This window comes from Cupressus sempervirens, chromosome 3 (assembly GCF_028749045.1).
Source record: "Cupressus sempervirens isolate cs-2001-9-10 chromosome 3, ASM2874904v1, whole genome shotgun sequence".
Lineage (NCBI taxonomy): Eukaryota > Viridiplantae > Streptophyta > Pinopsida > Cupressales > Cupressaceae > Cupressus > Cupressus sempervirens.
The window spans coordinates 816,654,524-816,681,035 of NC_143120.1; the positions used below are offsets into that span (position 1 = coordinate 816,654,524).

The window sequence follows — 26,512 nt, forward strand, 5'->3', positions numbered from 1 at the left end:
TTTTTGTTTGTTAATAAAATCTAGGAATCCCACAAAGCTAAAATAACTTAAATTTAATCTTAGAACTATAGATGCAATATATCTCAAAGATATGAATAGTCGAGTTCATGAAATGACATTACAAATATATTTTAAAAATATCACCATTATATATCATAAAAAAGGAACAATCACAAATCATATTATGAAAGGTAATGATATTTTTTCCATAATGAAGGCTAAACTATCTATGATTTTGATCTATCAATTTGAAGCACATAAGAGGGAGGCTTTGATTTGGCCACTAATTGGAAATGGACTATAGATATTTTAAAGAGTATTGTAGCATGATAGATGTAATATGTACCTTTATTTTTGTTTTATAATTGTTTGAAGAAGAGAGAAGTGTCTAATATTTTTGTTTGATAATAAAATTTAGGAAACCCATATATCTAAAATAGCTTAAACTTAATTTAGAACTATAGATACAATACATTTCAAAGATAAGAACACTTGGGTTCATGAAATGACATTACAAATATATCTTAAACACGTGTATTAACTTTAACAAGTATGAAAGTCTATATTAAAATTTGTAACAAGTGGTGACAAAACTAGACACTACCATTCAATATCACCTTCTAACGTCACAAAATGTTAGAGACTGATGATGCAAGTCCAAGTGCACCCCCCTTAAGAGCATCAAATAGCTCCAAATCACACCCTACAATATATCTTAAATATAAACTAAATATAATTCAAATCTTTTATATACATATTAATAATATTTAAAAATATAAACATGTATCTAAAATAATAAAAATTAAACTAATTGAGACAAATTAGAGTTTACTGTAAAATTAAAATGAAGTGAGCATTGACATCACAATTAAAATATAAAATGTTAAAAAATACAATGTAATTTTTTAATATACTACTTATTGAATCACAATTATATTCTAAAATAGTAAACCGAAAAAAATAAATTTAAAAATGACAATAAAGAATATATAATATGAAAAACAAAACCAAAACCATAGACAACATCCAATCTACATATATAAAACTTTGAAAAATAGTTAGAAATATGTTATTTTCCAATCTACTACTATAATGAGCAATGGACATAAATTTGTGGGCCCGCAAATATTACAAATATGGCCATACTAAAATGCACTTCCATAAGGAGAGGACTTGATTAATTTTTTAAAAAGTTAGAAAAAGCAATGTATAGGAAATGCATTTTCGTGGCTATATAGCCACCAGCATTAAGATGCAACCTTCTGAACTTTAAAAAGTAAAAAAATTAAAATAATAATATAAAGAAAAAGTTATTATGGTTTTCGAAAGTTTGAAACTGGAGCCTTTTCTCCATACGTGCGTTATGCGTAGAGGCTTAGGCAATGCAGTGCGTGTGGGAATTGAAGGAAACTGACTAATGTAGCAGGCACTCCAGGGTTGCATGCTATTAATAGTTTGGAGAGTTATGGCAATACAGTGTGAGAGAATTAGAAACATCCGGAACAGAGCGCGCATGGAATTAGAAACATCCGGAACAGAGCGTGCATGCATGCATTGTTGTCCGACTTTAAGAAACTTTCCTGAATTTTAAGAGGCTTCAGCAGCACGTAATGTGACCAGGATTTGTGGTCGCTATATTACAGAGTTTTCACATTGTTTTACTTCAATGGTTATTTTAGTTCGTTTGCCTTGTTAGCTGATCTTGAATTGGGTCTGAATTTATTAATTTATTTTGAGAAGAAGCAGCATCTTGCAAGTGTTTTTGGAGGTATAAAGATGAAGTTCAGAAATGGTATGGAAGTCGAAACATGCAGCAAGGAACCTGGTTTTGTAGGGGCTTGGTTTGAGGGTGCTATAGTGTCTCAGGAGGGGAATATTTATCGTGTCCAGTACGATAAATTTGAGACAGATGAGGGGCATCCTCTGATGGAGGAGTTACAATGCAACCAATTAAGGCCGCGCCCTCCTGAGATGAACATTATTAGTTGGGCAGGTGGTGATCAAGTTGAGGTTCTTGACAAGGATTGTTGGTGGGAAGGTGTTATCTCAGAGGTTCTTCCTCACAGATATTATAGTGTGTACTTCCCTTGCTATGACAATTGCATGAGATACCCCTACTCCAATATTCGGACCAGGCAGGAATGGAAGAATGGGAAATGGTCATTATCTCTTCCGGTAAATATTTTCCTTTACCTGTTTGGCAATTGTTTTTAACCGTTTAACTTCTGTCGTGTTGTTAATGAAAATATTTGAAGAATGGCTCAATATTTTGCCTCTTGAGCATATAACAGAAGCACCCAGCTTTTATTCTATCCTACTTAATCATGTATAAGTACCGCGTAGATGGTAAATTGAAGTCTCTACTAAGCATTAGGGTTTCACATATATGACAACTAAACACAGTGACCTAATTCAACATAATTAAGGCATAATTTAAAGAACGAAATATCTTCTATACATAACCTATCACTAGTAGGTAATTGAGCATGCCACTGTTATCTATGGTAAAGGCAACCAAGTCGTATCTCACATGTCACTATCAAGTGCAATGATCTTGTGCATAATGATATTAATAAATAACATGTAAAGATGTCGTATTTATATCCCATGCTATGTACTACGTACTCTAAAGTATCATTGTTCACAATGAATTACGAAGTAATATATCACGTCCTACTCTTCCAATACATGAGTTTAACAAAATACAGTGCATTCTTGCTATCATATAGAGACACCACTATCCTCGGCGATTACATTAATCTCAAGATAATCTACCAGATTTTAAGTAGATCACTGAACATGGGTTTTATTATCTAGTGAGAAAGGGTATCTTTCTTACCCATACAATACAATAAATATCCAGCTTAAGTGTAGTTCCTAATGAATACAATCCTCAAATGTACCGAAATATCTCTAATAACTTAAGAATTTGGGCAAAGTTTACAGGCCTTTGTTTTGACTTAATATCATTTGTTTAATATTCCATTGGAATCAAACATTTTGATCTTGTAGTTTCTGGAAAATAACATATTCTTGATTGCCTTTTGTTTGTAGTTACATTCATTGAATTGTCTAATATCTTTATGCCTGGAGAAATGTATGCCCTTTTTTACTACTTGTGCCTTGTATGACATATCAGGAAGCTATTGGGCCCCGAGGAATTATAATTATCAATGTATCTTTGCTACAAGTTTTTGAGTTTTCAGTGTATAAAATTGAAACAATTGGTTTAGAATAATTAGAATATTAGCATTGAGATTTAGTAATATAACTGATTCCTATTGATAATTAGAAGGGTTTTCATGGCAATGTCAGATCTTAAGAAGGTAGGTATCTAATATAACAGTTGGAACAAACTTTTAATCTCTCTTTTGTAATGGAAGATATCCATTTCATTTAGTTATGTCTTGGTGCACATGTTAGCTTTTCAAACCTTTACATTCATTTGAGATCTCATCTTCCTTTACCTATAGGCTTTTTTAGCGATTCTGAGAATTTTGGATCTTCATATGAACACTTTTATATCAATCTTACTTTGTTAGCTCTATTAGGGGTGGTTCTTGTCTGATTGTCAGAGAGTTGCATCATGCATTGTATTATTTGGATCTACTTGAATTTTGGGATACAACCTTATGTTGAGAATATTATTAAAAACTTGACTTGTTTATTAAGATGTCGAGTCCTTTACACCAGTGTATCTAACACATGCTTAAAATTATTTTTGTAGGCAAGAAAACGGAAGACATCAAAACAAGGGAATGCAATTGTAGAAAGTATGTATGAGGTAGATGAGGGCTTTCGTCTTGACAAATGTGACAAAATAAAGAGATTTAGGCATTCAGAATCAGCACAACATGTAGACAAAGGGACACTTCATGCCAAGGGCATTTTTGTTGATGCTTCTCACTATAACACCAGAAAACTGCCTAAACTTAGGAAGAAGCAAAAGAAAAATGGAATTCGCCTGGCAGACGAGCACAATGTATCCACGCATAAGTTGGAATTATTTGCATATCGCTCTGTGTTAGAGGCTTTTCATGCCCAAGGTTCATTAAGCTGGGAAAGAGAAATTTTACTGACCAATCTCCGTTCTGAATTGCACATTTCTTGCGAAGAGCACACATTTCTGCTGGAACAACTTGCATGTGGTGTTTGATGTAAAATTGTACAGTTCTCAATTGCATATATTGTACAAAATGTTCTTGCAAGATTTGTTACTAAAAATCTCTGGAATTTGACTAAAGATGCTTTTCACGAAGAAAAAAGTGAATAGCCTTCCATGTATAATGTCCAAGATTCTTATCAATGTAAAGATCTTTGGCAACATAGTGCAGTTCAGATTTTTGTGATCATGTCATGGTTACTCTTGAATTTTTCATATATTTCACTCTCATTTTCTAGTTGGAATGAACTTTTCTTGCAAACACATTGAAAGTTTATATACTTTTAATTTCTTTCAAAGATTGTGAGATTTACATCATTAGTCAAAAATTGAGTACAAGCACTTTTTAAATTCCGTAAACAGTATATCAGTCAAGACAAACTTATGCAATTGTTAGTCATTATGTTGTCATTTTGACAATATATTCAGACAAAAACATGCTTATTACTGCACATATAATATTGCAATAATCAATCGAGCTATTCAACCTTCATCCTTGAATTAGACACTAGTTTCTTTTTATCCACAGAATTGAGATATTGCCTACATAAAGTTTTTTTGGTAAGTAGCTTGTTTGTTGCATTGTAATCTATATCTTCAGCCTTCCAGTCAAGAACAATCTAAAATAACCACTGTCCACTTTTCTCCTTTTATGCCAGTATCCTGTGGGGAGCCCTTGTTGCAAACAAATTTCAGTCCATGCAATAACTGACCAGCCAAGAAAGTCAGTAATGACCTTTTTTCGCAATTCCAGCAACTTTTACATGCTGTGTCCAGTCAAGCACCTTTTCATTTACATTTACATTTGCATCTTTGTCGTTAGTAATTGCTAGTTTCATAGCCGCAGCATTTCAATGACAATCATTACTTTAAGTTGCATAAATAAACCCTTATGGTTGATTGTTTTCCATTCAAAAACCTTGGAGTGTAATGTATTGTTTTTAAACCTTGTTTTCAAATCTCCAACTCTGATTTGGAAAACCATTTTTTATTAACTAACATTTCATACACCTAGCTTGCCCTTATGGTAACAAATGCTGGATTTGTGCATCAATCAGGACAAAACTTTATCTTCATTCAACTTTGTAAACAGAATAGCATTTTGAGGCAAAGATGAAAGAAAGATGCAATTAATGATTAGCAGATTTCCATTGGAAATAATTTAGCTAGTTTATTCTAAAAAATTGTCTGTCTGTCACCACATTCATCTGTTTGCACATATGTTCTTTGAGAGTTACCATTTCATCTTGATGCCAAATGATGCTTTCAAAAAAAGAATAGAAAAAGGTATTATACTGAGTTCATTGAACTTCACATTGTATAGCATTTAATTTTAACTATAGGAAGGAAAAATATTCCTGCTTCTCTCTTAGTGATCAATTTGTGGAGCAATTCTAGACATCCGAACACGGGAAGTTGTTAATAGACTCTCAACAGCTCACTTGACATACAATCAGCTTTAGGTCAAAATAATCAAAGTCAATCCTAACTTGTGTATCATGTTGCAAGTTATCTATTTCTCATAGTGTAAGGATACAAATATTTTCTCTGATAGGCCAGTGTGTATTTCATAATATATATTTCTTTTGGCTGTTGCCATTCACCACAAAACTCATATGAATGAGCTCTTGTTGACAAGTTGATCCACCAGGACACAATCTTAATAATCCAGAGCAGTTGTGGATGAGATGAAGCAAGAGCCTTGCTTCCTTGAGGAAAAACTAAAAAACGCATATATTTAGGTTATGGGAGCCTCTTGTGGACCAAGAATCTCAAAGCCTGCTACAACAAGTGGAGATGTTTGTCATATTGGCACTCTAATAATGCCTAAGAGCTATACCATATTTTATGGTCGATTTTGTTTGAAGGATTGATAAGGATGCTTTTTTCCAAGGTTTGATCTTGAAAATAGGATTTTCACGCAGTCGTGGTCATAGAAGAAAATGTTGTTATATTTCAAAAAATATCAGATCTCATGCCAGACTGATATTTTCATGAAAAAATTTAAAATTGTGATATTTTCAAAACACATTGACTGCTGTTTTGATTGAAATTTTTCTGAATATTTATGTTAGTTTCTGATTTTATTTGTTGTCATTATCTGATTTTTTCCCTTAAGAAAAAGGGTGGTTTTCAGGTTAAGTGATTTTGATATCTTTAGGATGGCTTAGGTGTTTGATGAAGATCAACCAAATTAAAAGTAATTGTGAGCAGTATGTTGGAGCTTGAATATCAGGAATTATATGATTCCTTTAATGAGACTGTTTCATGCTTTTTGTAAACTTTGTCTCATGTTATGGTGATATTAAGAGTACATCTGTTTATTCTTTGCTTTGTTAGAATTCATGCTTGAGAGCAGATTTATTTCTCTATCTGGGATGACATATGGCCATTGTTCCTATGGCTCCCTTGAAACTGACTCTGTTGTACTGGAAGTAAGAATTTGTGAGTTATGTCAGTCACCCTAGACAGCTCTTGGGAAAGGTTTATTGATAGCAATAATGGAATGCTCTGGGCACCATAGAAACCAGATCTAAGTTGTAAGCAATGGTTTAGGAAACAGATATGGTGGTGCTTTTGGTCTTCACGAGAAACATAGTGCCTTGCTATTTCTCCTATCTACCAATTTAGAATATTGGACCATAGCATGAAGACTAAATGCCATTAACTCCCTTTATATTATCTTTACATTGGATCGGGTGGAGAAAGACCCTTGTATTTTATTATTTGGCAGTAAATAGTGGTCTATATTAGCATTTTAATGAACTAAGTGATTGTGACCAATCTGGTTTATATTGCATTGGATCACATCCTACCCTATTTGTATTAAATACTTATGATCTAGCATATAACCCATAAAAGACATTAGGAACTGCAGCTTCACAGTTCATCATACTTCATAGCAGGTAGTGTCACTCTTGCTTTATGTGACTTTATAGCTTGACAAATATAGTTTGTAATGTGCAAATGATTTTTAGGGTTCAAACTTTGAAGTCACATTATATAGTGATGCATTCATTATGCAATGTGCACTATAATCAACAATTACAAAATTAATGAGGAAAATCCTTATTTCAGTATTCATGGTGTACATTTTTTGTTTTCTTTCACTCGCACTTTCTTTGCAATTAGGATGGCTTTAATTGTAAAAATATAAATTATTTTCATTGATACATGAGGATGCATCTTTAGGGTCTGTTCTTGTACTTGAAAGTTGAAACATTAAAGGAATGTGGAGATGCACCAGGAGTGTCCCCCGGCCGTCCCCTAACTTTGCTGCCTACTTGGAAGTGCCCCCAAAACTGTTGTCTACCATCAAGGTACGACTTGCTATACCCAGGTAGAAATCATGTTTAAACAAAAAACAAAAAATTAAGAGGATTGAGATGACCCACAAAATCGTTGCATTTCTATCAAATACTCAAACCTCATAAAGTTGTAACCTTGTCTTTATAAACAAGAGAAACACAGCAGCATTAACAAATTGCATTGTTTTTGATTACCAGTAATGAGCAGTGAGCTTTGAGGAACGATGAAAAACAAGAAGAGGAGAACAACATTCCAATGGTGGGAAGTAGAAAGCCAGTGGTAGTGAGGTAAGTTTTCCTTTAATTTTCAAGATTCTTTAATTTTTAATATCTACTGTTGTAAAAAGTTTGATGAAAAAGAGCTAAGACAATATTTTTTTTCAGTTTGGATAATATTTTTTGTTAAACATGGGCTGCAATAAGGGTATTGAAAATGTTGGCTTGCAAAAAGAGGAGTTGGGGGCTAATTATGGCGTGGGGTCAATGTACATGAAGTGAGACAACCACATATCTTATTTGACTGTTTAATGTTCTTTTTAAGGTTTCTTTTCTAATGTAGCTTGATGACTTTAATGGCTAGTGTCAATCAGTTACAAGGGGTGTTCCAATGTCAACTGTGCATTTAGATGGATTAATGGAGATGAATGACACTACTTGAAATGATTTGGGACAACTTCTTTGTACTTTATATTTATAATAAGTGTCAACATGGATTTTCCGTTAGCCTTTTCCTTGGCTTCCCATAGGCAAGGCAGAGATGGTTAGGGGCCTCAATTCTGGTGGAATGTTAGCCAGTGGTGTCAATAAGTTTTGGCTGACTTTCTATTTTAGCAGATTACTGTATATTGTAAGTGCTATTTGTGGTGACTAATTATAGCTTCAGTCATCTCTCAAGTTCTATGTGCACCATCTTCAATTTCAGGACTTCGACAGTTTTCTAGTTTTAGCATATTATTATTTATAGTAAAGTGCCCTTTCTAGTTACTAGTCTCTGTCTCAATTTCCCCTCAGATAAAAAGAGTGGCATCTTCTTTTCAGGACTTGACAAATTTCCCAAGGTATGGAAATAATATTTTATTAGTTCACTTGAATAATTTAATAAGTGACTTATCACTTAAATGAAATAAAATATCAAAAGTGTCTCCTTGTATCATGCTTAGGCAGTGTTACAGTAATTTATTATTTACTGTAGCTTAAGTTTAAATTAGGTATTTATTATTTCCTCTAGCTTAACTTAGGTATGTTTTATTAGTTGTAATTAGCTGATAGGCTTTCCTTTTGGAGTTGCCTCTAGTGGAATTTGACTCACGCTGGGAAGCCGGTGTCGGGAAATGGTTTCAGACATTCATAAATAGATTGGTGAATAGTTTTTTTTCCATTCATTTCTCTTTCCTCTTCGCCGCTATTGTTTCTCACTGTTGTTCCTTGCACGTTCCAGTTTAGACATCCTACCACCTATTTTCTTGGGAATGGGCATGCTTGCCACTCCAGAGAGTCCAAGGTGATCGGTCATGAACGTAAGTCACAAAAATGCTTGAAATTTTTTCTCAGGACTAAGTCCTGAGACGGGTTATACGGTTCATCTTCCCACTTAGTTCTGAACGTTATGAAATTTACTGTGGACTCATGCTAGCCATATAAGATCTATCATGCATTAAAAAGTCATTGATTCTTTCGTCATGCCATTGCTTCTCTGAAACCTTCACAAAATTCAAAATTGGGATTTCTTCACAACCCAAAAATAATATAACAGTATAGACGTGAATTGAACTATGTAATCTTGTGCTTCCCTATTGTTGGATTCTTTCAAAAACACATTGCTATCTCAAGGCAAGATAGTGCAGTCACATTTATTAATTACTGGACTGAATCAACATGTCTTTTTGGAATCAAAGCTTGCTGCAATGGATGCAGTCTGTGGCAATGTATGCAATCTGTGGCAGTGGGGTTAAACCATGCCAACTGTTTGACAAAGGGCCCCAACGAAATGGCTTTTTTATGGAACACCATGATTAGAGGCTATAGCTGTATTAGGGTCTTTGAGGAAGCTCTTAGATTATACTATCAAATGCAAGATAATGGTGGACATGCTGAAAATTTCACCTTTACCTTTATGTGTGCTCAAGACATGTGATTTTCTCTCATATAGACGACGGAAAGGAAATTCATGATCATATAATCAGAAATAGTGTCGAGTCTGACTTATTTGTGGGGAATGCACTCATAGTTATGTATTTAGCCAGTGTATGAGCCAAGCGCCTTTCAGGTACCTGCTAATGGTGGTACCACACCAGCATATGGAGTTGCCCCTCTTGCATATGGAAGCTCTGCCCCTGTTAATGGTAGCACAACCCCAACATATGGTTATGCCGCTCTAACACATAAGGAGGGAAACGAGGGCAAGAATGAGCTCGTGGCTGCATTACCCGCTGCCTACTAGATATCCACGTTACCCTCTACCTCCACGTGCATGCTACCCACCTTATCCTCCTCCTCTGGTGGGAATATTCTCCACAACAAGGTTTCTCTCCTTGCTATTAGGGCGGTTACCTTCCTTACAACTAGGGTGGATACCATTCTTACAATCAGTGTTACACCCCTGTCCAACAACAGTGGTCGAAGACGAACGAGATGGGATTGGGACTAGGCGTTAGATGGGACGGCTTAAACATCACACACTAAGACTTGATTCCTAGGCTAAAAGTGTTAAATAGTCAAAGTTGACTTTTTTTATCAAAGCTTATTTTCTTCCTTAGTGTATGATGTTTAAGGGTGGCCACGTTGGATTACTTTGTGGTGCTCTCGGAGGGGTGTTAATTGGTGACATGGTCAGCTATAGCTTCCATGATGGAGGAGATTATGTCGGTGATTTATGATAAGGTTATTTTCCAGATAACTTGGTGAAGTTTCATACTTCGCCCTCTTGATTGGTGATATTTGAAATTGTTTCGTTATTTGAGTTTCAATGAGTAAACTATGTATATTCATTTCAATGCTCTCTTTGTGTTTTTGAATTTCAAGAAAATGCTTCCTTTTCTGTTTATTTGGAAGTTTTGGTCTCCATTGCATTTATTTTTGTGAAAGTGGGAAATTGTGTTTTTTTTCGTGAAGTACTACTAGAATGGTGTTTTCAATGGGAATTCACTATCTCAATTGATTGGGATTTGTTGGGGCACGTGGTCTGGGCCCATTCCCTATTCTATTTGGGATTGATATAGTCTAGGAAGAAGTCCCTTACCTTGTCTTGTTCGATTATGGATGAGTTGGGAGAATGTCCCAGGGACATCAACATGATCGGATAACATGTGAAAAATGGGCATAGTCTTCTAGAGACTTTTCTCCCCATCTTGTTGTGTTAGGGTTGAAGTGGTGTAGTTTAGTAGGGAGTCCTCCCTTACCACATGGGGTTGAGATCTATGGTTAATACAATTCATTGAGGAGTTCTTACCTTGCGGTTTGGGATTGGCATGACTTCAAGACTTTAAAACCCTGCTTTGGATTTATATGATTTCTATATCTAAATTTTTAACTACACCAGATATGTATTACTTCTATTTATTTACTTATTTTCTCTGATTTTAAATGGTTGGCGTGAAAATATTTTCATCTCTCGATGATATTAAATACCTGAATGAAAATGATTGCTATTGACGATCCTTCTCCTTAGTGGGTTATCTACTTTTGATGAATATTTTTTAATATTCATGTGCAATTACGGTTTATGGTATTCTCGCTTCTTTTATAGTCCAGTGTTTTGGTGGTGGTCACATTGATTTGCAAATGCACGTTGAATTGTCCATTTCAAATGGTTGACATGAAAAATCTTTTTCATCTCTCAATGATACTAAATACGTGAATAAAAATGATTACTATTGACCATCCTTCTCCTTAGTGGGTTATCTCCTTTTGATGAATATTGTTTTTTATTCATGTGCAATTACCGTTTATGGTATTCTTGCTTCTTTTATGAGTCCCTGCCTTGCATAAGGCAGGGTACTAATGTTTTCGGTAATGGACACGATGAACTTTTTCACAAACCAAAGCTGTATATTTTTAAAGTTGAAGAATCAATTTATTTTTTAATTAATTTTAAATGAGTAATTTCTATTTTGTGATTGGCTAGTAGCAAATATACTAGGGGTAAAAATACTTTATTGGCATCGAAAATTGGGAATCTTTTTCTTCTGGAAACTTCTTTCTCTTTTCAACTCAAATTTTCAGTCCAACTTCATTAGTCCAATTGCCACATTTTAGAGCAAGCAACGTTTTACGGTTTATTGTGTGCAATTTCGACTTCTAATGGCTCATGTCATTTCCATGTTTGACAAATTTATTAACATATAATGTGCCAACTGGATACTGCTCAAATGTGAAGCAAGGAGTACTTAATTTTCAAATGCAGCTCAATTTAAACATTAGAATTTGGGAAACATGGTTGCAAATATAAAATATAAAATTTTAGATTTTTAAAGAGTGGAAGTTGTATGTATAATTTTTTATTGTTATTAAAATTTATTATTATTCTATTTTTTATAATTATTATTACTAACTCTTTTTAAAATTCAAAAAATATATAATCTTTTTTATTAAAAAATTCAAAACAATTTCAATAATATGAATAAAAGATTAAATAAATTCATTTACTTTTATACAATATTTTAAACTTTTTGTGTTTGATTTTAAAAGAAAATTAAGATTTTAAATTAATTAATTTCTATATATTTATTTCAATTCCTTGAAACTAATCTACTAAATAACTTATTTAGTTTTATAACTAAAAACTATTTAATAATATTGAATTTATTTTTGAAAATGACATAAATTTGTATTTTTCGTTTACAACATTTTTTAATACATTTTATGTTTGGTTTTAATCATTTTTCATAAACATCTCAAGTGAAAGATCTTTTTACAAACCCATTTTTTAAGGGCATTGGATGTCTATGTCAAAAGACTTTTTCATTTGCATACAATGGATACAGTTGTATGATCCTTCGTTATATATTTATCAAACAACCCTCCTTCAGACTCCCAAGGCAGGGACTCAAGCTTGTACGAAACTCTTGTTGTCCAGTATTTTGGTGGTGGTTAAATCAATTTGCAAATACATGTTGTATTGTCCATTTCAAATGGTTGGCATGAATAATCTTTTCATCTCTCAACGATACTAAATACTTGAATGAAAATGATTTCTATTGACCATCCTTCTCCTTAGTGGGTTGAATACTTTTGATGAATAATTTTTTTATTCATGTGCAATTATCATTTATGGTATTCTTGCTTCTTTTATTGTCTAGTGTTTTGGTGGTGGTCACATTGATTTGCAAATGCATGTTGTATTGTCCATTGCAAGGTTGTCATGAAAAATATTTTCATCTCTCAATGATACTAAATACCTGCATGAAAATGATTGCTATTGACCATCCTTCTCCTTAGTGGGTTGTCTACTGTTGATGAATATTTTTTTTATTCATGTAGAATTACCATTATGGTGTTCTTGCTTCTTTAATTGTCCAGTATTTTGGTGGTGGTCACATTGATTTGCAAATGCATGTTGTATTGTCCATTTGAAATGGTTGGCTTGAAAAATATTTTCATCTCTCGATGATACAAAATACCTAAATTAAAATGATTACTATTGACCATCCTTCTCCTTAGTGGGTTGTCTACTTTTGATGAATATTTCTTTTATTCGTGTGCAATTACCATTTATGATATTCTTGCTTCATTTATTGTCCAGTGTTTTTGGTGGTAGTCACATCGATTTGCAAATGCATGTTGTATTGTCTATATCTAATTTGGTTGTTCTATCAGTCACTAGTACATTTGAGACCATTTTTCGACCATTATTGGTTGAAATTTCCAATTTTCGACCAAACTTCGACCAACTTCGACCAACCCATTGGTTGGAATTTTTCCGGTCTGGTTGGTCAAAATTTTGACAAATACGTTGGTCAAAAAACCTCCATAGCCATGGTGCAAGTTTTGCCAGGAATTTGTCAAAATTTCGACCAATGAAGGTAGAAAATTTCAACCAATAAAGGTAGAAATTTCGACCAATGAAGGAAAAAAATTCGAGCAATAAAGGTAGAAATTTTGACCAATGAAGGTCAAAAATTTTGACCAGTGAAGGTAGAAATTTCGACCAATGAAGGTCAAAAATTTTGACCAATGAAGGTAGAAATTCTGACCAATGAAGGTAGAAATTTCTACCAACAGGTAGGTGTAAATTTTTTTTCAGGCATTCTATAAAACAGTCACATGCCTTGCATATGATATGACATTTTGCATGCATCCTGCACTCTCTCATCTGGCTGATGATGGATTACGGAGAGTGATCTGAAACCATGATGCTAAAAAACACACAATCAAATCCAAAACGAACTTGCATTACAAATGGATTGTGGAAATCTGATATTGTTAATTTTGCATGCATGTCTACTAGGACAAATATATGTTTAAGTTGTGATTGTCCTGGTAGACATGCATGCAATTTTACCAATATCAGATTTCCACAATCCATTTGTAGTGCAAGTTCATTTTGGATTTGATTGTGTGTTTTTTAGCATCATGGTTTCAGATCACTCTACGTAATCCATAATTAGCCGGATGAGAGAGAGTGCAGGATGCATGCAAAATGTCATATCATACACAAGGCATGTGAACTATTTTATAGAATGCTTGAAAAACACTGACAGTAACTAATATGAAAAATATATTAATATAATTAGTTATATGATTGAGACAAATCATGTATAGTGAGTTGGTCAAAATTTCGACCAGATAAATTTTGACCAATGGGTTGGTCAAATTTGGTCGAAAATTGGGTCGAAAATTTGATCAATGAAGGTCGAAAAATGAACCCAAATGCACTAGTGCAAGTATGCTCGCCAAGTTGACTCTTTGAGTTCGGTCATCAAGTCACCCCACCAAAGTGCCTCATCAAGGTCAGTCTTTAGGTTCGCTCATTGAGCTTGCTCACCAAGTTAGCTCGCCATGTCATGTCTCTAAGTGGCCTCGCTAAGTCGGCTCACCAACTTGCCCCACCAAGTTGCCACTTTAAGCCCACTCACCATGTTAGATCGCCAGGCCGACTCCCCAAGTCAGCTCGCCAAGCTAACAATTGAAGTACGCTCACCAAGTCGACTCTCTAAGTTCGCTCACCAAGTCTGCCCCCTAGGCCAACTCTCCAGGTCAGCTCACCAAGTCACCCCCACCCAGTCACCTCAACGAGTTGACTCATTAAGTCAGCTCACGAAGTCGACTCACCCAGTGGTTTTACCACCTTGCCCCAGCAAGTGGGCTTACTCAGTGTGCTTATGAAGTTGCCCCATAGAGTTGCTTCTCTAAGCTCGCTCACCATGTAGACTCACTTGGTTGGCATGCCAAGTTGACACTTTAAGTTTTCTCATCAAGTCACCCAACCAAAGCGCCTCATCAAGGTCAGTCTTTAAGTACACTTAGTAGGTCAGCTCACCAAGTCGCTTTGCGAAGTCGCCTCACCAAGTGGCCTCGATAAGTCAGCTCACCAACTTGCACCACCAAGTCACCACTTTAAGTCGACTCGCCATATCAGCTTGCCAGGCCGACTCCCATAGTCAGCTCGCCAAGCTGACAATTCAAGTACGCTCACCAAGTCAACTCTTTAAGTTCGCTCACCAAGTCCGCCCCCTAGGTCAACTCTCCAGGTTAGCCCACCAAGTCACCCCCACCGAGTCACCTCAACGAGTTGACTCTTTAAGTCAGCTCACCAAGTCTACTGTTCAAGTACGCATGCCAAGTCGGCTTGCCAAGCCCACCAAGTCATGTCACCAAGTCGATTGTTCGAGTACACTCACAAAGTTGACTCTTTAAGGTCGGCTCGCCAAGCTAGCCCACCAATTCATGTCACCAAGTCACCTCACCAAGTCAGCTCACCCACATGTCCCACCAAGTCCCCAAGTCTGCTCGCCAAGCCGACAATTCAAGTGCGCTCACCAAGTCGACTCTTTAAGTTTTCTCACCAAGCCCATCCCCTAGGTCAACTCTCCAGGTCAGCTTGCCAAGTCACTCCCACCCAGTCACCTCAATGAGTTGACTCTTTCAGTCAGTTCACCAAGTCTACTGTTCAAGTACGCACGCCAGGTCGGCTCGCCAAGCCAGCCCACCAAGTCATGTCACCAAGTCGATTGTTCGAGTACGCTCACAAAGTTGACTCTTTAAGTTCGCTCATCAAGTCACCCCACCAAAGCACCTCATCAAGGTTAGCCTTTAAGTCCGCTCACCAAGTCAGCTCACCAAGTCGCCGCACCAAGTTGACTCACCTCTCGCCTCACCAAGTGCACTCGCTAAGTCGGCTCACCAACTTGCCCCACCAAGTCAAATATTCAAGTATGCTCGCACAGTTGACTCTTTTAGTTCGCTCATCAAGTCACCCGACCAAAGTGCCTCATCAAGGTCAGTCTTTAGGTCCGCTCATTGAGCTTGCTCACTAAGTCAGCTCGCAATGTCGCGTCTCTAAGTGGCCTCGCTAATTCGGCTCGCCAACTTGCCCCACCAAGTTGCCACTTTAAGCCCACTCACCATGTTAGATCGCTAGGCCGGCTCCCCAAGTCAGCTCGCCAAGCTGACAATTGAAGTACGCTCACCAAGTCGACTCTCTAAGTTCGCTCACCAAGTCCGCCCCCTAGGCCAACTCTCCAGGTCAGCTCACCAAGTCACCCCCACTTGCCCCACCAACTCGCCACTTTAAGTCGACTCGCCATGTCAGCTCGCCAGGCCGACTCCCCTAGTTAGCTCGCCAAGCCGACAATTCAAGTACACTCACCAAGTGGACTCTTTATGTTTTCTCACCAAGTCCACCCCCTAGGTCAGCTCACCAAGTCACCCCCACCCAGTGCTTATTGTGAACAAACCAATCTGGATCATAAGAGAAGTGATTAGAGATTATTATGAAAGGGTGCGACTGAAAAGAGATATAACTCATGTCATTTACAACATGACTAATCATTTCTAATGAAAGCTGTAAAAAGGTAGTTCTATCATTCAACTCAGGATGATTGGAAGAACTTATTATATTTTGTATCTCACAATGATCAGTCTGTAAGAGAGCATATTGCCTTTGGCACCCATTCAGTGCAGGCATATAAAGTCTACCATCAGAAACGGCATCATCTTTGAGTATATTTATATTGTCATATCAGACAACTTATCACAATATTTAGAGCATAAATATAAAGTTATATCAGAGACAACCTGCATATTTGCAAATTCTTACTTGTATATCAGACACAACGAATAGTACAAGGTACTGAGAATTTCCTCAGTCATTGCATGTAATTTCCTGTATATCAGAAATAGCAAATATATATCATCTTGATTGTTATGCATTCATAATTATTTTGTTCTGAACCATACTATATATGCATTTGGAATTAAGAATCATTCAAATATTACTTTAATACAAGAAACTGTTTCTATATTCATTGAATTGTGAAGAATTCAAGTAGTATCTCGTAATCAGAAGAGATTCAAAAGGAGGCCTGGTTGAGGATGCATTTCAACAGTAGGAAAGAGCGAAGATGTGATGCATGCATCACTCTGATGAAAAGACTGGCAACGAATAACATGCAAACATATGCTTATTTTATAAACTTCAATGAAATCTATTTTCTCCTGATCAGATCAAAAGACTGCAAGACATCACTCAAGGCATTCGCATCATGATCTTAGCCAAATTACAGGAAGTCATTGTAATCAAATTACTTTCTTTCAATATAATGGGAGGAATCTCCTTTCACAGCAATTCACCAAAAACAAAAAACTCAAAACATGTAGAAAACAAAAAGTAGAGAATGCCATTTAAAGAACTTTTGCAGAGTACTGAAGAAAGCTGGTAGGCAATACGGTACAGAACTAGATTAAACATATACCCACCATTTTAATCTCAAACAACACATCCACTGAATTGTTATCCTATCTTAAAACAAAATCAAAATTCATGAAACTACCAATTTAAAAGGTTCATAGTGCATTCTATCCATTAAGCAAAGTGCAACTTGAGATAAAATTGTTTGAAAAGTAACCTTCCAGAACACGTGTAAAATGAAACGTACACTTTCTGCCAAGTTTGGATCAGGGATGTTCTACTTCTAGATGAAGAGGTTGTCCAAGTCTAAAATAAAACTACAGCTCCAAAATCAATGACAATTTTTCTGTTTATAGTGTTACTGCTGCCACAAACATAGGAAAGATACATAAGAATATGCCCACTATTTAGAAACATCAAGACAGTAAGACACAAGATCTTGAAGGGAAAAGAAGAGGAGGTTCATAGAATTAAAATTACAGTTAACGAAAAAAAATCATTTTGGCATATATGTGAAAAAGGAAAACTCGCACAGTCTAAGCCAAGGATAAATTCCATTTTAATTTCAGGCTGGGCATAAAATGCATTCACCAAGCACAAATGATTAAAGAATATCTGGAGCAAGTCTTGATCTATTTCTCCAAATTTAAGCTCCTTCTAAACATAATATAGAAACTCTAACAAAAAGCTATTTAACTATTAGAAGTTACAGTGTTTTGCTAGACAGAACTAGCACCTTCAAGCCCTGGCTACCTTGTGGTAGATAACTGTCACACTTGTAAAGTTTATAGGATCTCTGCAAATGTTTTACTCCTCCTTCTCTTGATTTGGGCAGATTGTAGGAAGAGTAGACTAATAGATTTTTGTGTATCTTCCATCTACAATACTTACCCTCCCTTATATCTAACCCAAGGGGCATGTTCATTGAATGGACATGTCCCTTCATAGGTAGGCTAATTAAACTATTATTATTTCCTCATATTGGTGTCTATTCCAAGAATTACTAATGATTAGTAACTAACTAATCACACTAGTAATTAAGATGGCTGATTAAAGCCACAAGGAAAATGCCAATGTACCTAGAAGAAACAATATGTTCTATTAACCAATACTTAAGGGAACTCATGCATTCTGATCAGACTGATAAAAAATTAGAGCACTTATCTTGTCAAAGTTACAAGGAATTAACACTCCCTCTTAACTTGATAAGATCAGTGATATATCTAGCAACATCAATCCAGATGACTAAGCATAGATATACACTCTATACCTTTCTAAATTTCAAGCATGATGTATCATTATAAATGATACCTGAACACACATCATATTACAAATCTTGTAATATGAGTTATCACCAGAGCTTGTGATCAAATCACTAAACATCATTCTTAATACAAACTATCAAATCACCTAGGCTTGAAACACAAAGTTTTGACAAGACTTGTGATATGATGTATTACCTGAACTTGTGATAACAATATTGCATAGAATGCAATACTCATGATAAAGACTAGAGAATAATTAAATTCTCCCTTTACCCAAGTTGGGACGTCTGGACTTTGAACTGTCACTGTCACAACATGATCTTGATTCCATCCAAGATCAGATTCTTCTGGCAATCCATTACTAGAATGCCTTACACAGGATAAAATCTGGAGAATAATTAAATTCTTCCTTTAGCCAAGTTGTGATTCATGGATATTGACAAATCCATATCACAACATGATCCTGAATTAAGATCTGCTAGTCCACAGGATAAAATCCATAGAATAATTAAATTCCCCTTTTATCCAAGTTGTGCTCCATAGACATAAAATGCCTTCATCACAACATGGTCTTAAATTCATCCAGATCTGCCAGTAGTTCTCTACTGGTTAGAACATTATCTCAGAGATCGTCACCTCTTTATAATGTCTTTATACTAGTGTTTATTATCTTAGAGATCATCACCTCTTAAATAACAAACACAAATGGTGAACCCATAATAGTCAATATTCTGATAATAATATGAATCATCATAAGTATACAAAACAATTCAATCATACTTGGAACTTTCTTGAGATGATCACTCTCAGAGAGGTTTGATAAGAATACTTGCTTTCTTATTTCCATTACTTAAGGATAAAGTCTATAGAATAATTAAATTTTCTCTTTATCAAAGTTGTGATTCATAGACATTGAAATGTCTTTTTCACAACTCTATCTTGAATCTTTTCAAGATTTGCCAGTAGTCCTCTACTGATTCAAAACACCATAAGATCATTTGCTATCACTGCAAAAGCGTGCTGGAAGACTGTTTCCTGAGAAATACACCATGATGTTTACCAGGGTAGGCCCATCAGATGGTTGCTCATGTTAGAATTTTCAGACTCCTACTGGATATCAAATCTTCCGAGCTCCTTATTCAAGGTTGCCTTGATGAGATGTCAAACTCCCTCTGAATCCAAAATTCTTTCCTACAAGAACATTCTTAAAAAAGAAAGAAAGATCAAGGCATATAATCTTCTTATAAAAAGTACAAATGAAATATATATACATATAAAGTAAAAGAAGAACTCAAGCACAATAGATACTTATCTTTCCATCATAATCTTGATGAAAACTTTTGTACTTTAAGAGTATACACCATCTTGACATGGTACACTCGTTCTGAGTTTGTATGACCTAGATCCTGGGGAGTCAACTTGATCTTCTAGGTACTCTCTCTAACATATAACCTTCTTCTCTGTTACAAATTTTATTACTCGAGAACCAACAAAGCATGGTCTACTCCCTCTGAGTCAAAATTCATCATTGTTGAATATCCATGATCTTAGTGTCATAGCATGATGTCACTTTATTCCCTCCTTTCTAAGAGAATTAATAATCTGAATAGTCATAAGATTATGCATCTTTAAGTCCACAATCATTAACTCTCCCTCCTGGACTTGAGGGAAGATCAGAAACATTTTTAGTAAAATGTATATTTTAATAATCTGTAGTCTCATGATGTAATCTTTATCCATGTGCATCTCATCAGAGATTCTATCCACGAGTTATTTTCAATGATGAACTCCCTCTCAATAAAAATTGAGTTTGACTAAGATGATGGAATCATTTATTCTTATTCCAAGATGATAAAATCTCTGTTACAAGCAACTGCTGTTAGCTATGCAATTGTCTTCAAACTGATAGATTACAAAAAAATCTGGAAAGTGCTATTTTGCATATAAGTAATCTCCAGAATATCATAGCAACTTCAGCATGTTTCATTAGAAACAGTGATCAAATCAATAAGAATACAAAGTTGAATAAGCAGTGACACTGTAATGTCCCCATGTCTGGGCCTATGGAGTAAGACTAATTCAATCCAAAGAGACATTTTTTCTGGCTACCCTACACCCTCATTGAGCTTGGGTAGAGGTAATAGACTTATTAGAATGTACTGAAGGTTATCCTGAACTGCAATGATTTGTATGTTGATCTTGTCCGCACTTGAATAGTACTTCTTGTGCTATAAATGAATACCCTACGACAAGACGGTAGTCACCATGCTAATTATGCTACATACAAGGCTTGCCTCATCAAAATGTCTTATTTCCAGACTATTAACAGCTACACTAATTAATGTTTATCTAAGGATAATTAGAGAACCAAATTAGTCTTCACAGTCATATACACTTTAATGCCCAAGTCCCTTTGTAATGGTTGCCTGCATCATCAAAATTAAATGAATGAGCAATGATCTTCTATCAATAGTAAATCCATTTCCTCCCATAAAATTGTACTCTCGAGATATCACAATATATCCATATTCTCAGAATATCAATATTAGACGTATTATCTTAGCACCTAACAGTTATCGTAAAATAGTGTATCTTGTGAATGCAATAGAATTTTATCTTCAACACTCTGAGCACTAATGTCCTTATTGATATTAAAGACAACCTGTTCATGGTAGATTCAGACTGTATAATTTCTATTTTAAAGGTGCTAACTGTATTATATTTGCTTGTTTCTTCCATGTTCCCAATGTTAAAATATTTTTCTTGTGGCATTCATCATGACTGAAATTCCTAAATCCGGAAATCAAGCACAACTACTCCAATCAAAGTACTTCGAAAGAAGTCCACTAATTCTGATCCAACCAGCTTTAAGGAGACTGATCTTTAGCACTCTAATCCGTATGCAATAACAGATATATGAAAGAAGATTAGACCTCTGATCTGTCCCAATGGAAGCCTCTTATATCAGACAAATGTGCTGAAGATGGTGTATACGATTTGCCCTTTGAAGTATTTGCCTGTAGGAGACTTGATATAACGCATGATCTGTTCTTATTCGGACTTGGTAGCAGCCCCAATATGCTGTCTGATCTGTATAATTTGGATGTCTGAATTTGTCTTCCCGAATTCTTAAATTTGGTTCTGCTGATGCTGTTCGATCTGTATAATTTGGATGTCAATGGAGACATTGAATTCGCTTCTAAAGATCTGCTGCAACTTGCAGATGGAAATTCAAATTCACTCCTTAAGGTGTGATATAAGTCAGACCATTGATTTCACTCTGCAACACACAAAAGTCTTCACTCAATTCGAACCCGATCAGCTACACAAAATGGAGTATTCCAATAATTGTAACCACAATTTCCTTCAACACAAAGCTTTATTTACATTTGCAGACCTGTAGCACTGATACCATGTAAAGTTTATATGATCTCTGCAAATGTTTTACTCCTCCTTCTCTTGATTTGGGCAGATTGTAGGAAGAGTAGACTAATAGATTTCTGTGTATCTTCCATCTACAATACTTACCCTCCCTTATATCTAACCCAAGGGGAATGTTCATTGAATGGACATGTCCCTTCATAGGTAGGCTAATTAAACTATTATTATTTCCTCATATTGGTGTCTATTCCAAGAATTACTAATGATTAGTAACTAACTAATCACACTAGTAATTAAGATGGCTGATTAAAGCCACAAGGAAAATTCCAATGTACCTAGAAGAAACAATATGTTCTATTAACCAATACTTAAGGGAACTCATGCATTCTGATCAGACTGATAAAAAATCAGAGCACTTATCTTGTCAAAGTTGCAAGGAATTAACAACACTTGACCCAAGCAAAACAATCTAGGTGGCATGCAAATTTAGCATGGCATTCACCTTGAATTTGATCACAATGGAAGCCAAGTTCCTGCAGTCAACCAACAATAATATCAGAATGATACAGTATCTTCACATAATGCAAACAACTTTAGGATAATGATTTACTAGAGATGAAAACTTATAAGCAGCCAAACACAAATTAACAAATCACTTTGATAGGGTCCAGGTGAGAAATTGCAAAACCTTCTCCTATTTGAAAACATAAATTAAACTTGAATTTTAAACTATATTAGTTTTCATGAATAAGGGGACTAGGTAAACAGCATTAGAGTGCCAGTCTCAAATAACAATCAACTGGAAATGATATAGGAAGAGTTGTTCCTAGAGCAAGAGAATAAAATAAATCAAAAGAGAGAAATATGCATACAACATTTTAAGTTTTAATTTTAATTTTAATTCTATCCAAACATAGGAAAAGTTAATTCTAAAGCTCGAACAAGTCCCAGCTAAAAATATTTTTTGTAAAATAGACTTAATTAATGGGGTCGTGAGGCTGAAGCTTAAGAAGATTCAATGCATTCAGACCTGGACAAATGAGGTAAGAAAAGAGTAAAACATTCTAACCATAATTGCAAAACTTGTTTAGTACTCACAAGCCAGATTGCTATGTGAGTTGTTATTAAATTCATGGTGATTCTTCCCTATAAAAACACAATTTTTGTGCTAATACTTGTCCAAATCCACATTAAAACCTTTTTCTGCCTACAATTTTTAAGAAAAACACTATTTTTCACTTCATTTCCAAACACAATTGGCAACTTAGTGTAATTAATCTTTCATATTTTACTTCATTTATTAATTTAAGTTATCTTGGCCGTGCATTTCATATTTTATATTTCAGTATGTCAGCAACAAAGGGTTTTTTTATCAACAAAAGTATGAATAATATTTTGTCACATGCTTGTCCTAAGGTCAAATGGGATAAGTATGAGTCGGAAATGATCTCAGACACATGACAGAGCCATCAGTTCAAATCACCAAGAGACATGTTAAAGTGCTAAAATCAGAAACATATTGCAACCAACTTTGGTCCCTGGTGTAGCATATCCAATTGGGCACACCCGTGTACAAATCCCAGGTGACTTTAATGTAAAATATCCATCACCATCCAATCTAAATTAAACATAACCTAGCAAGGGCTTTCATCAATAAAAAGACAAAACTAATATATAAAGCGAGAGCGAAGAACAATTTAAATTCACAGCATCACGAATGAAACATTCTAGTCATATACTTTCTATCTGAAATACACACTTATGTCAGGGTAAAAATCAGTCTTCCATACTAGATATAATGCCCAAAGAACACAATCAAAATGTATTACTTATTAGAAAAGACAAAATAAAATAATGGTTTGATTCAATATAACTAAGACAAGATCAGAATAAATTACTTAGGCATCTGGAACAAGTACTCTGCACATTAAGACTTTAAATGGCAATGCAGATTCATTGAACCATCATGAATTGTGAACTTTTTCCTGAATAGAAAGTAATTCAAAATCCCCAATAGTTTGCTAATTTAAGCAATTTTCATACTTGATACGGAAAATCACTTACATCGCTCATTCTCATTCCATAATGATTAGCTCGTTGCTCCAGGAAAGGCCAATAAAAAAAATCACCATTGTATGTCACATAAATCCCAAGTTTGACTTCATGCATATGACCAAACCATCGATTAATAAGCTCTCTCTGCATATATATCAAATTTCAAAGGAATCAAAATAAGTTTCAGAGGCACAGAGTTTATGATAGAAAAGGAAATAGCCTAAACTACCTCATTTGGTACATTGGTCACTTTGAAAATCCCTTTGAATTCTGGCTTTGGTGTGTACTCCAAGTCTTCAATGTCCTCCCCAACACACTACAAAAGAAGTGGCAAGATTTTAAAAAGCCAAAGAGGGACTATATTCAATAAATGTACCATGATTGACATAGAGACAACTAGATTCTTAACATGACAAAAGGGAGATATTTAAATACAACACAATTAAAGTCACTGCTCCATTTTTTATATATTTCTAAATGCTCCATGGTCAAATATTTTTCATGAAACCAAGAATAAGAGAAGCACCCGTTTTACCCGAACTTTAAATTGTGTCATGCTCATATCAATGTGATACTAAGGAAAGTCATTCCAGAAGTCATTCTTGGAATTCTGAGAGGATATAAGCATGGAGAGCTTTTTTGGTGGACAGAAAAAACTTGAAGTCAAAATTCCAACTTGAATGTAAAAAGCAAGCGTATGCTAAAACAAACTCATTCTTATTAATATACCTTTCAGTTACAATTAGCACTATATTATTTGGTAAGACTTTACTTTTTCCCACACAATAATAAACCAAGAGACGATTATATTCTTTACATGACAAAATGGTGTGATTCTGGTAGGACAGGAGTGTATCTGCATAAATGAACTATTCGTCAGTTGTAACACACTTTGATATACACATGCAAAATCCTGACATAATATCACACTAGCTTTAAGAGAGGCTTGTAGATATAATGAATGAAACTTGTTATTTTGACCAAATTTATAAGCAAAGATAGTGCATGGACTTTTACTATGGACACATATATCTTAGATTCATCTCCTTGCATAACCCCTATCTGTAGATATTTTAGAAAAGTTGCTAAATTGCTTAGTCAAGTTCACAATACTAAACGACCCTCGCAAACTTATGCTTCCAGAGGAACGAATTGGTGACATTATCTTCATTTTGATTAAAGGTCGACACTTCTAAAAAATATTTTCCTATCTTTTCCTAAATTTCAGATACCTATTACTGAACATTTTTCCTCAAAGTTTAAGCTACGAACAAAAAGTCTCGTACAAAAAGATGCACTTAAATCAACAAATATGATATCTTGAAGAGACTTTGCAACAGCTTGCAAAACTTCCTTAGGCCATAATTCAAAGCAGATAGAGCACATACCCTAGGAAGGAATTGTACTAAACAAGCCTCTAAATGGGTAAAGTTAGAAAGCATCTACTAAAATAGTAATTGTAATATCCCCTTTTTGAAATTGCCCTAAAATCACAAATTTAATTCAAATGAGGAATGTAATATATTTATAAAGATAAATCCTGGTTTAGGTCTAGCAATGATGTTGATTATATTTGAAGTATATTTCATAAGACAAATTATTTATATTTAGGGTTAGGATCTAATCAACAAATATAGATATGTATACATATATGTCCATAATTATCTTAACCTATACATACCTAACAATAATCATCTTATTCTAGATAAGTTATGCAATAACCAATCATTCAATTCCCACAATTAATCATATATTGGATTTGTAGAGGAAATCCACAAAGTGTGCTCAGTTATTATTCACCCTAATTAAGCTGAAAAGCATGCAGTGCCTAACCAAGACAACTTGTCCCTTGGCCCACAAGCACTAGGAACATTCCATGATGATTCCATCCCTTAGGGTGGTCTACTTAATTCAATGCAATCCAAGTCATACAGAAAGAATATTCAGCCCGCACTTGACCAAGACAACTCACCTCTTAGCCCACAAGTGACAAGAACATCCACCATGATGATTTCATCCCTTGGGATAGCCTAAATAATTCCAGGGAACTTATGTCTACCACCTCTCACTAACAGATTTCTTTCCATTCCTTTGATTGTTTATTCACTTCCCAAAACCAACCATCATGGAGATTGGAGAGGATAACACAGGGGTGCCAAAGGCTATACACCACTAAGCCAAAGTATGCAAAACATCCAACAAAGACAACTTGAACCCTTGGGCCACAAGTGGTAGGAACATCCAGCCAAGACAGTTCCATCCAACTCGAAAGTGTACTTAGAGGAGAGACCTATATTGGTTCTCCCAAATGCATCTCCATTCTCACCCACATATGATTGTTGAGATATTGAAAAAAAAATTACTTGCTGAGAATGGTTGGAATTTGCTTCTAGATCTTGAGGATTAAGGGCATTGCCACTACTAGATTTTCTCCACACCAAAGCTCCTTATTAACCCACCTCAATTTGGATTTCCAAATGATTGTCACCATTTG

The 26,512-nt window shown here is 35.1% G+C and overlaps 1 protein-coding gene across 1 annotated transcript; it reads left to right on the forward strand.

The window, feature by feature from the left end:
- Window positions 1-1,465: 1,465 nt before the first annotated feature.
- On the forward strand, window positions 1,466-4,156 carry LOC149569288 (uncharacterized). The gene is made up of 3 exons (XM_089816877.1): window positions 1,466-1,541; window positions 1,697-2,175; window positions 3,728-4,156. Exons 1-3 carry the CDS (start codon window positions 1,466-1,468, stop codon window positions 4,154-4,156), a joined length of 984 nt encoding a protein of 327 aa, XP_089673003.1.
- The last annotated feature ends 22,356 nt before the right edge of the window (window positions 4,157-26,512 follow it).

Coding starts and splice junctions, on each gene's coding strand:
- LOC149569288 (XM_089816877.1), top strand. CDS start 1,466: ATGGCAATACAGTGTGAGAGAATTAGAAACATCCGGAACAGAGCGCGC. Junction 1,542..1,696: donor AGAAACATCCGGAACAGAGC/GTGCATGCATGC, acceptor TTGCCTTGTTAG/CTGATCTTGAATTGGGTCTG. Junction 2,176..3,727: donor AATGGTCATTATCTCTTCCG/GTAAATATTTTC, acceptor TTATTTTTGTAG/GCAAGAAAACGGAAGACATC.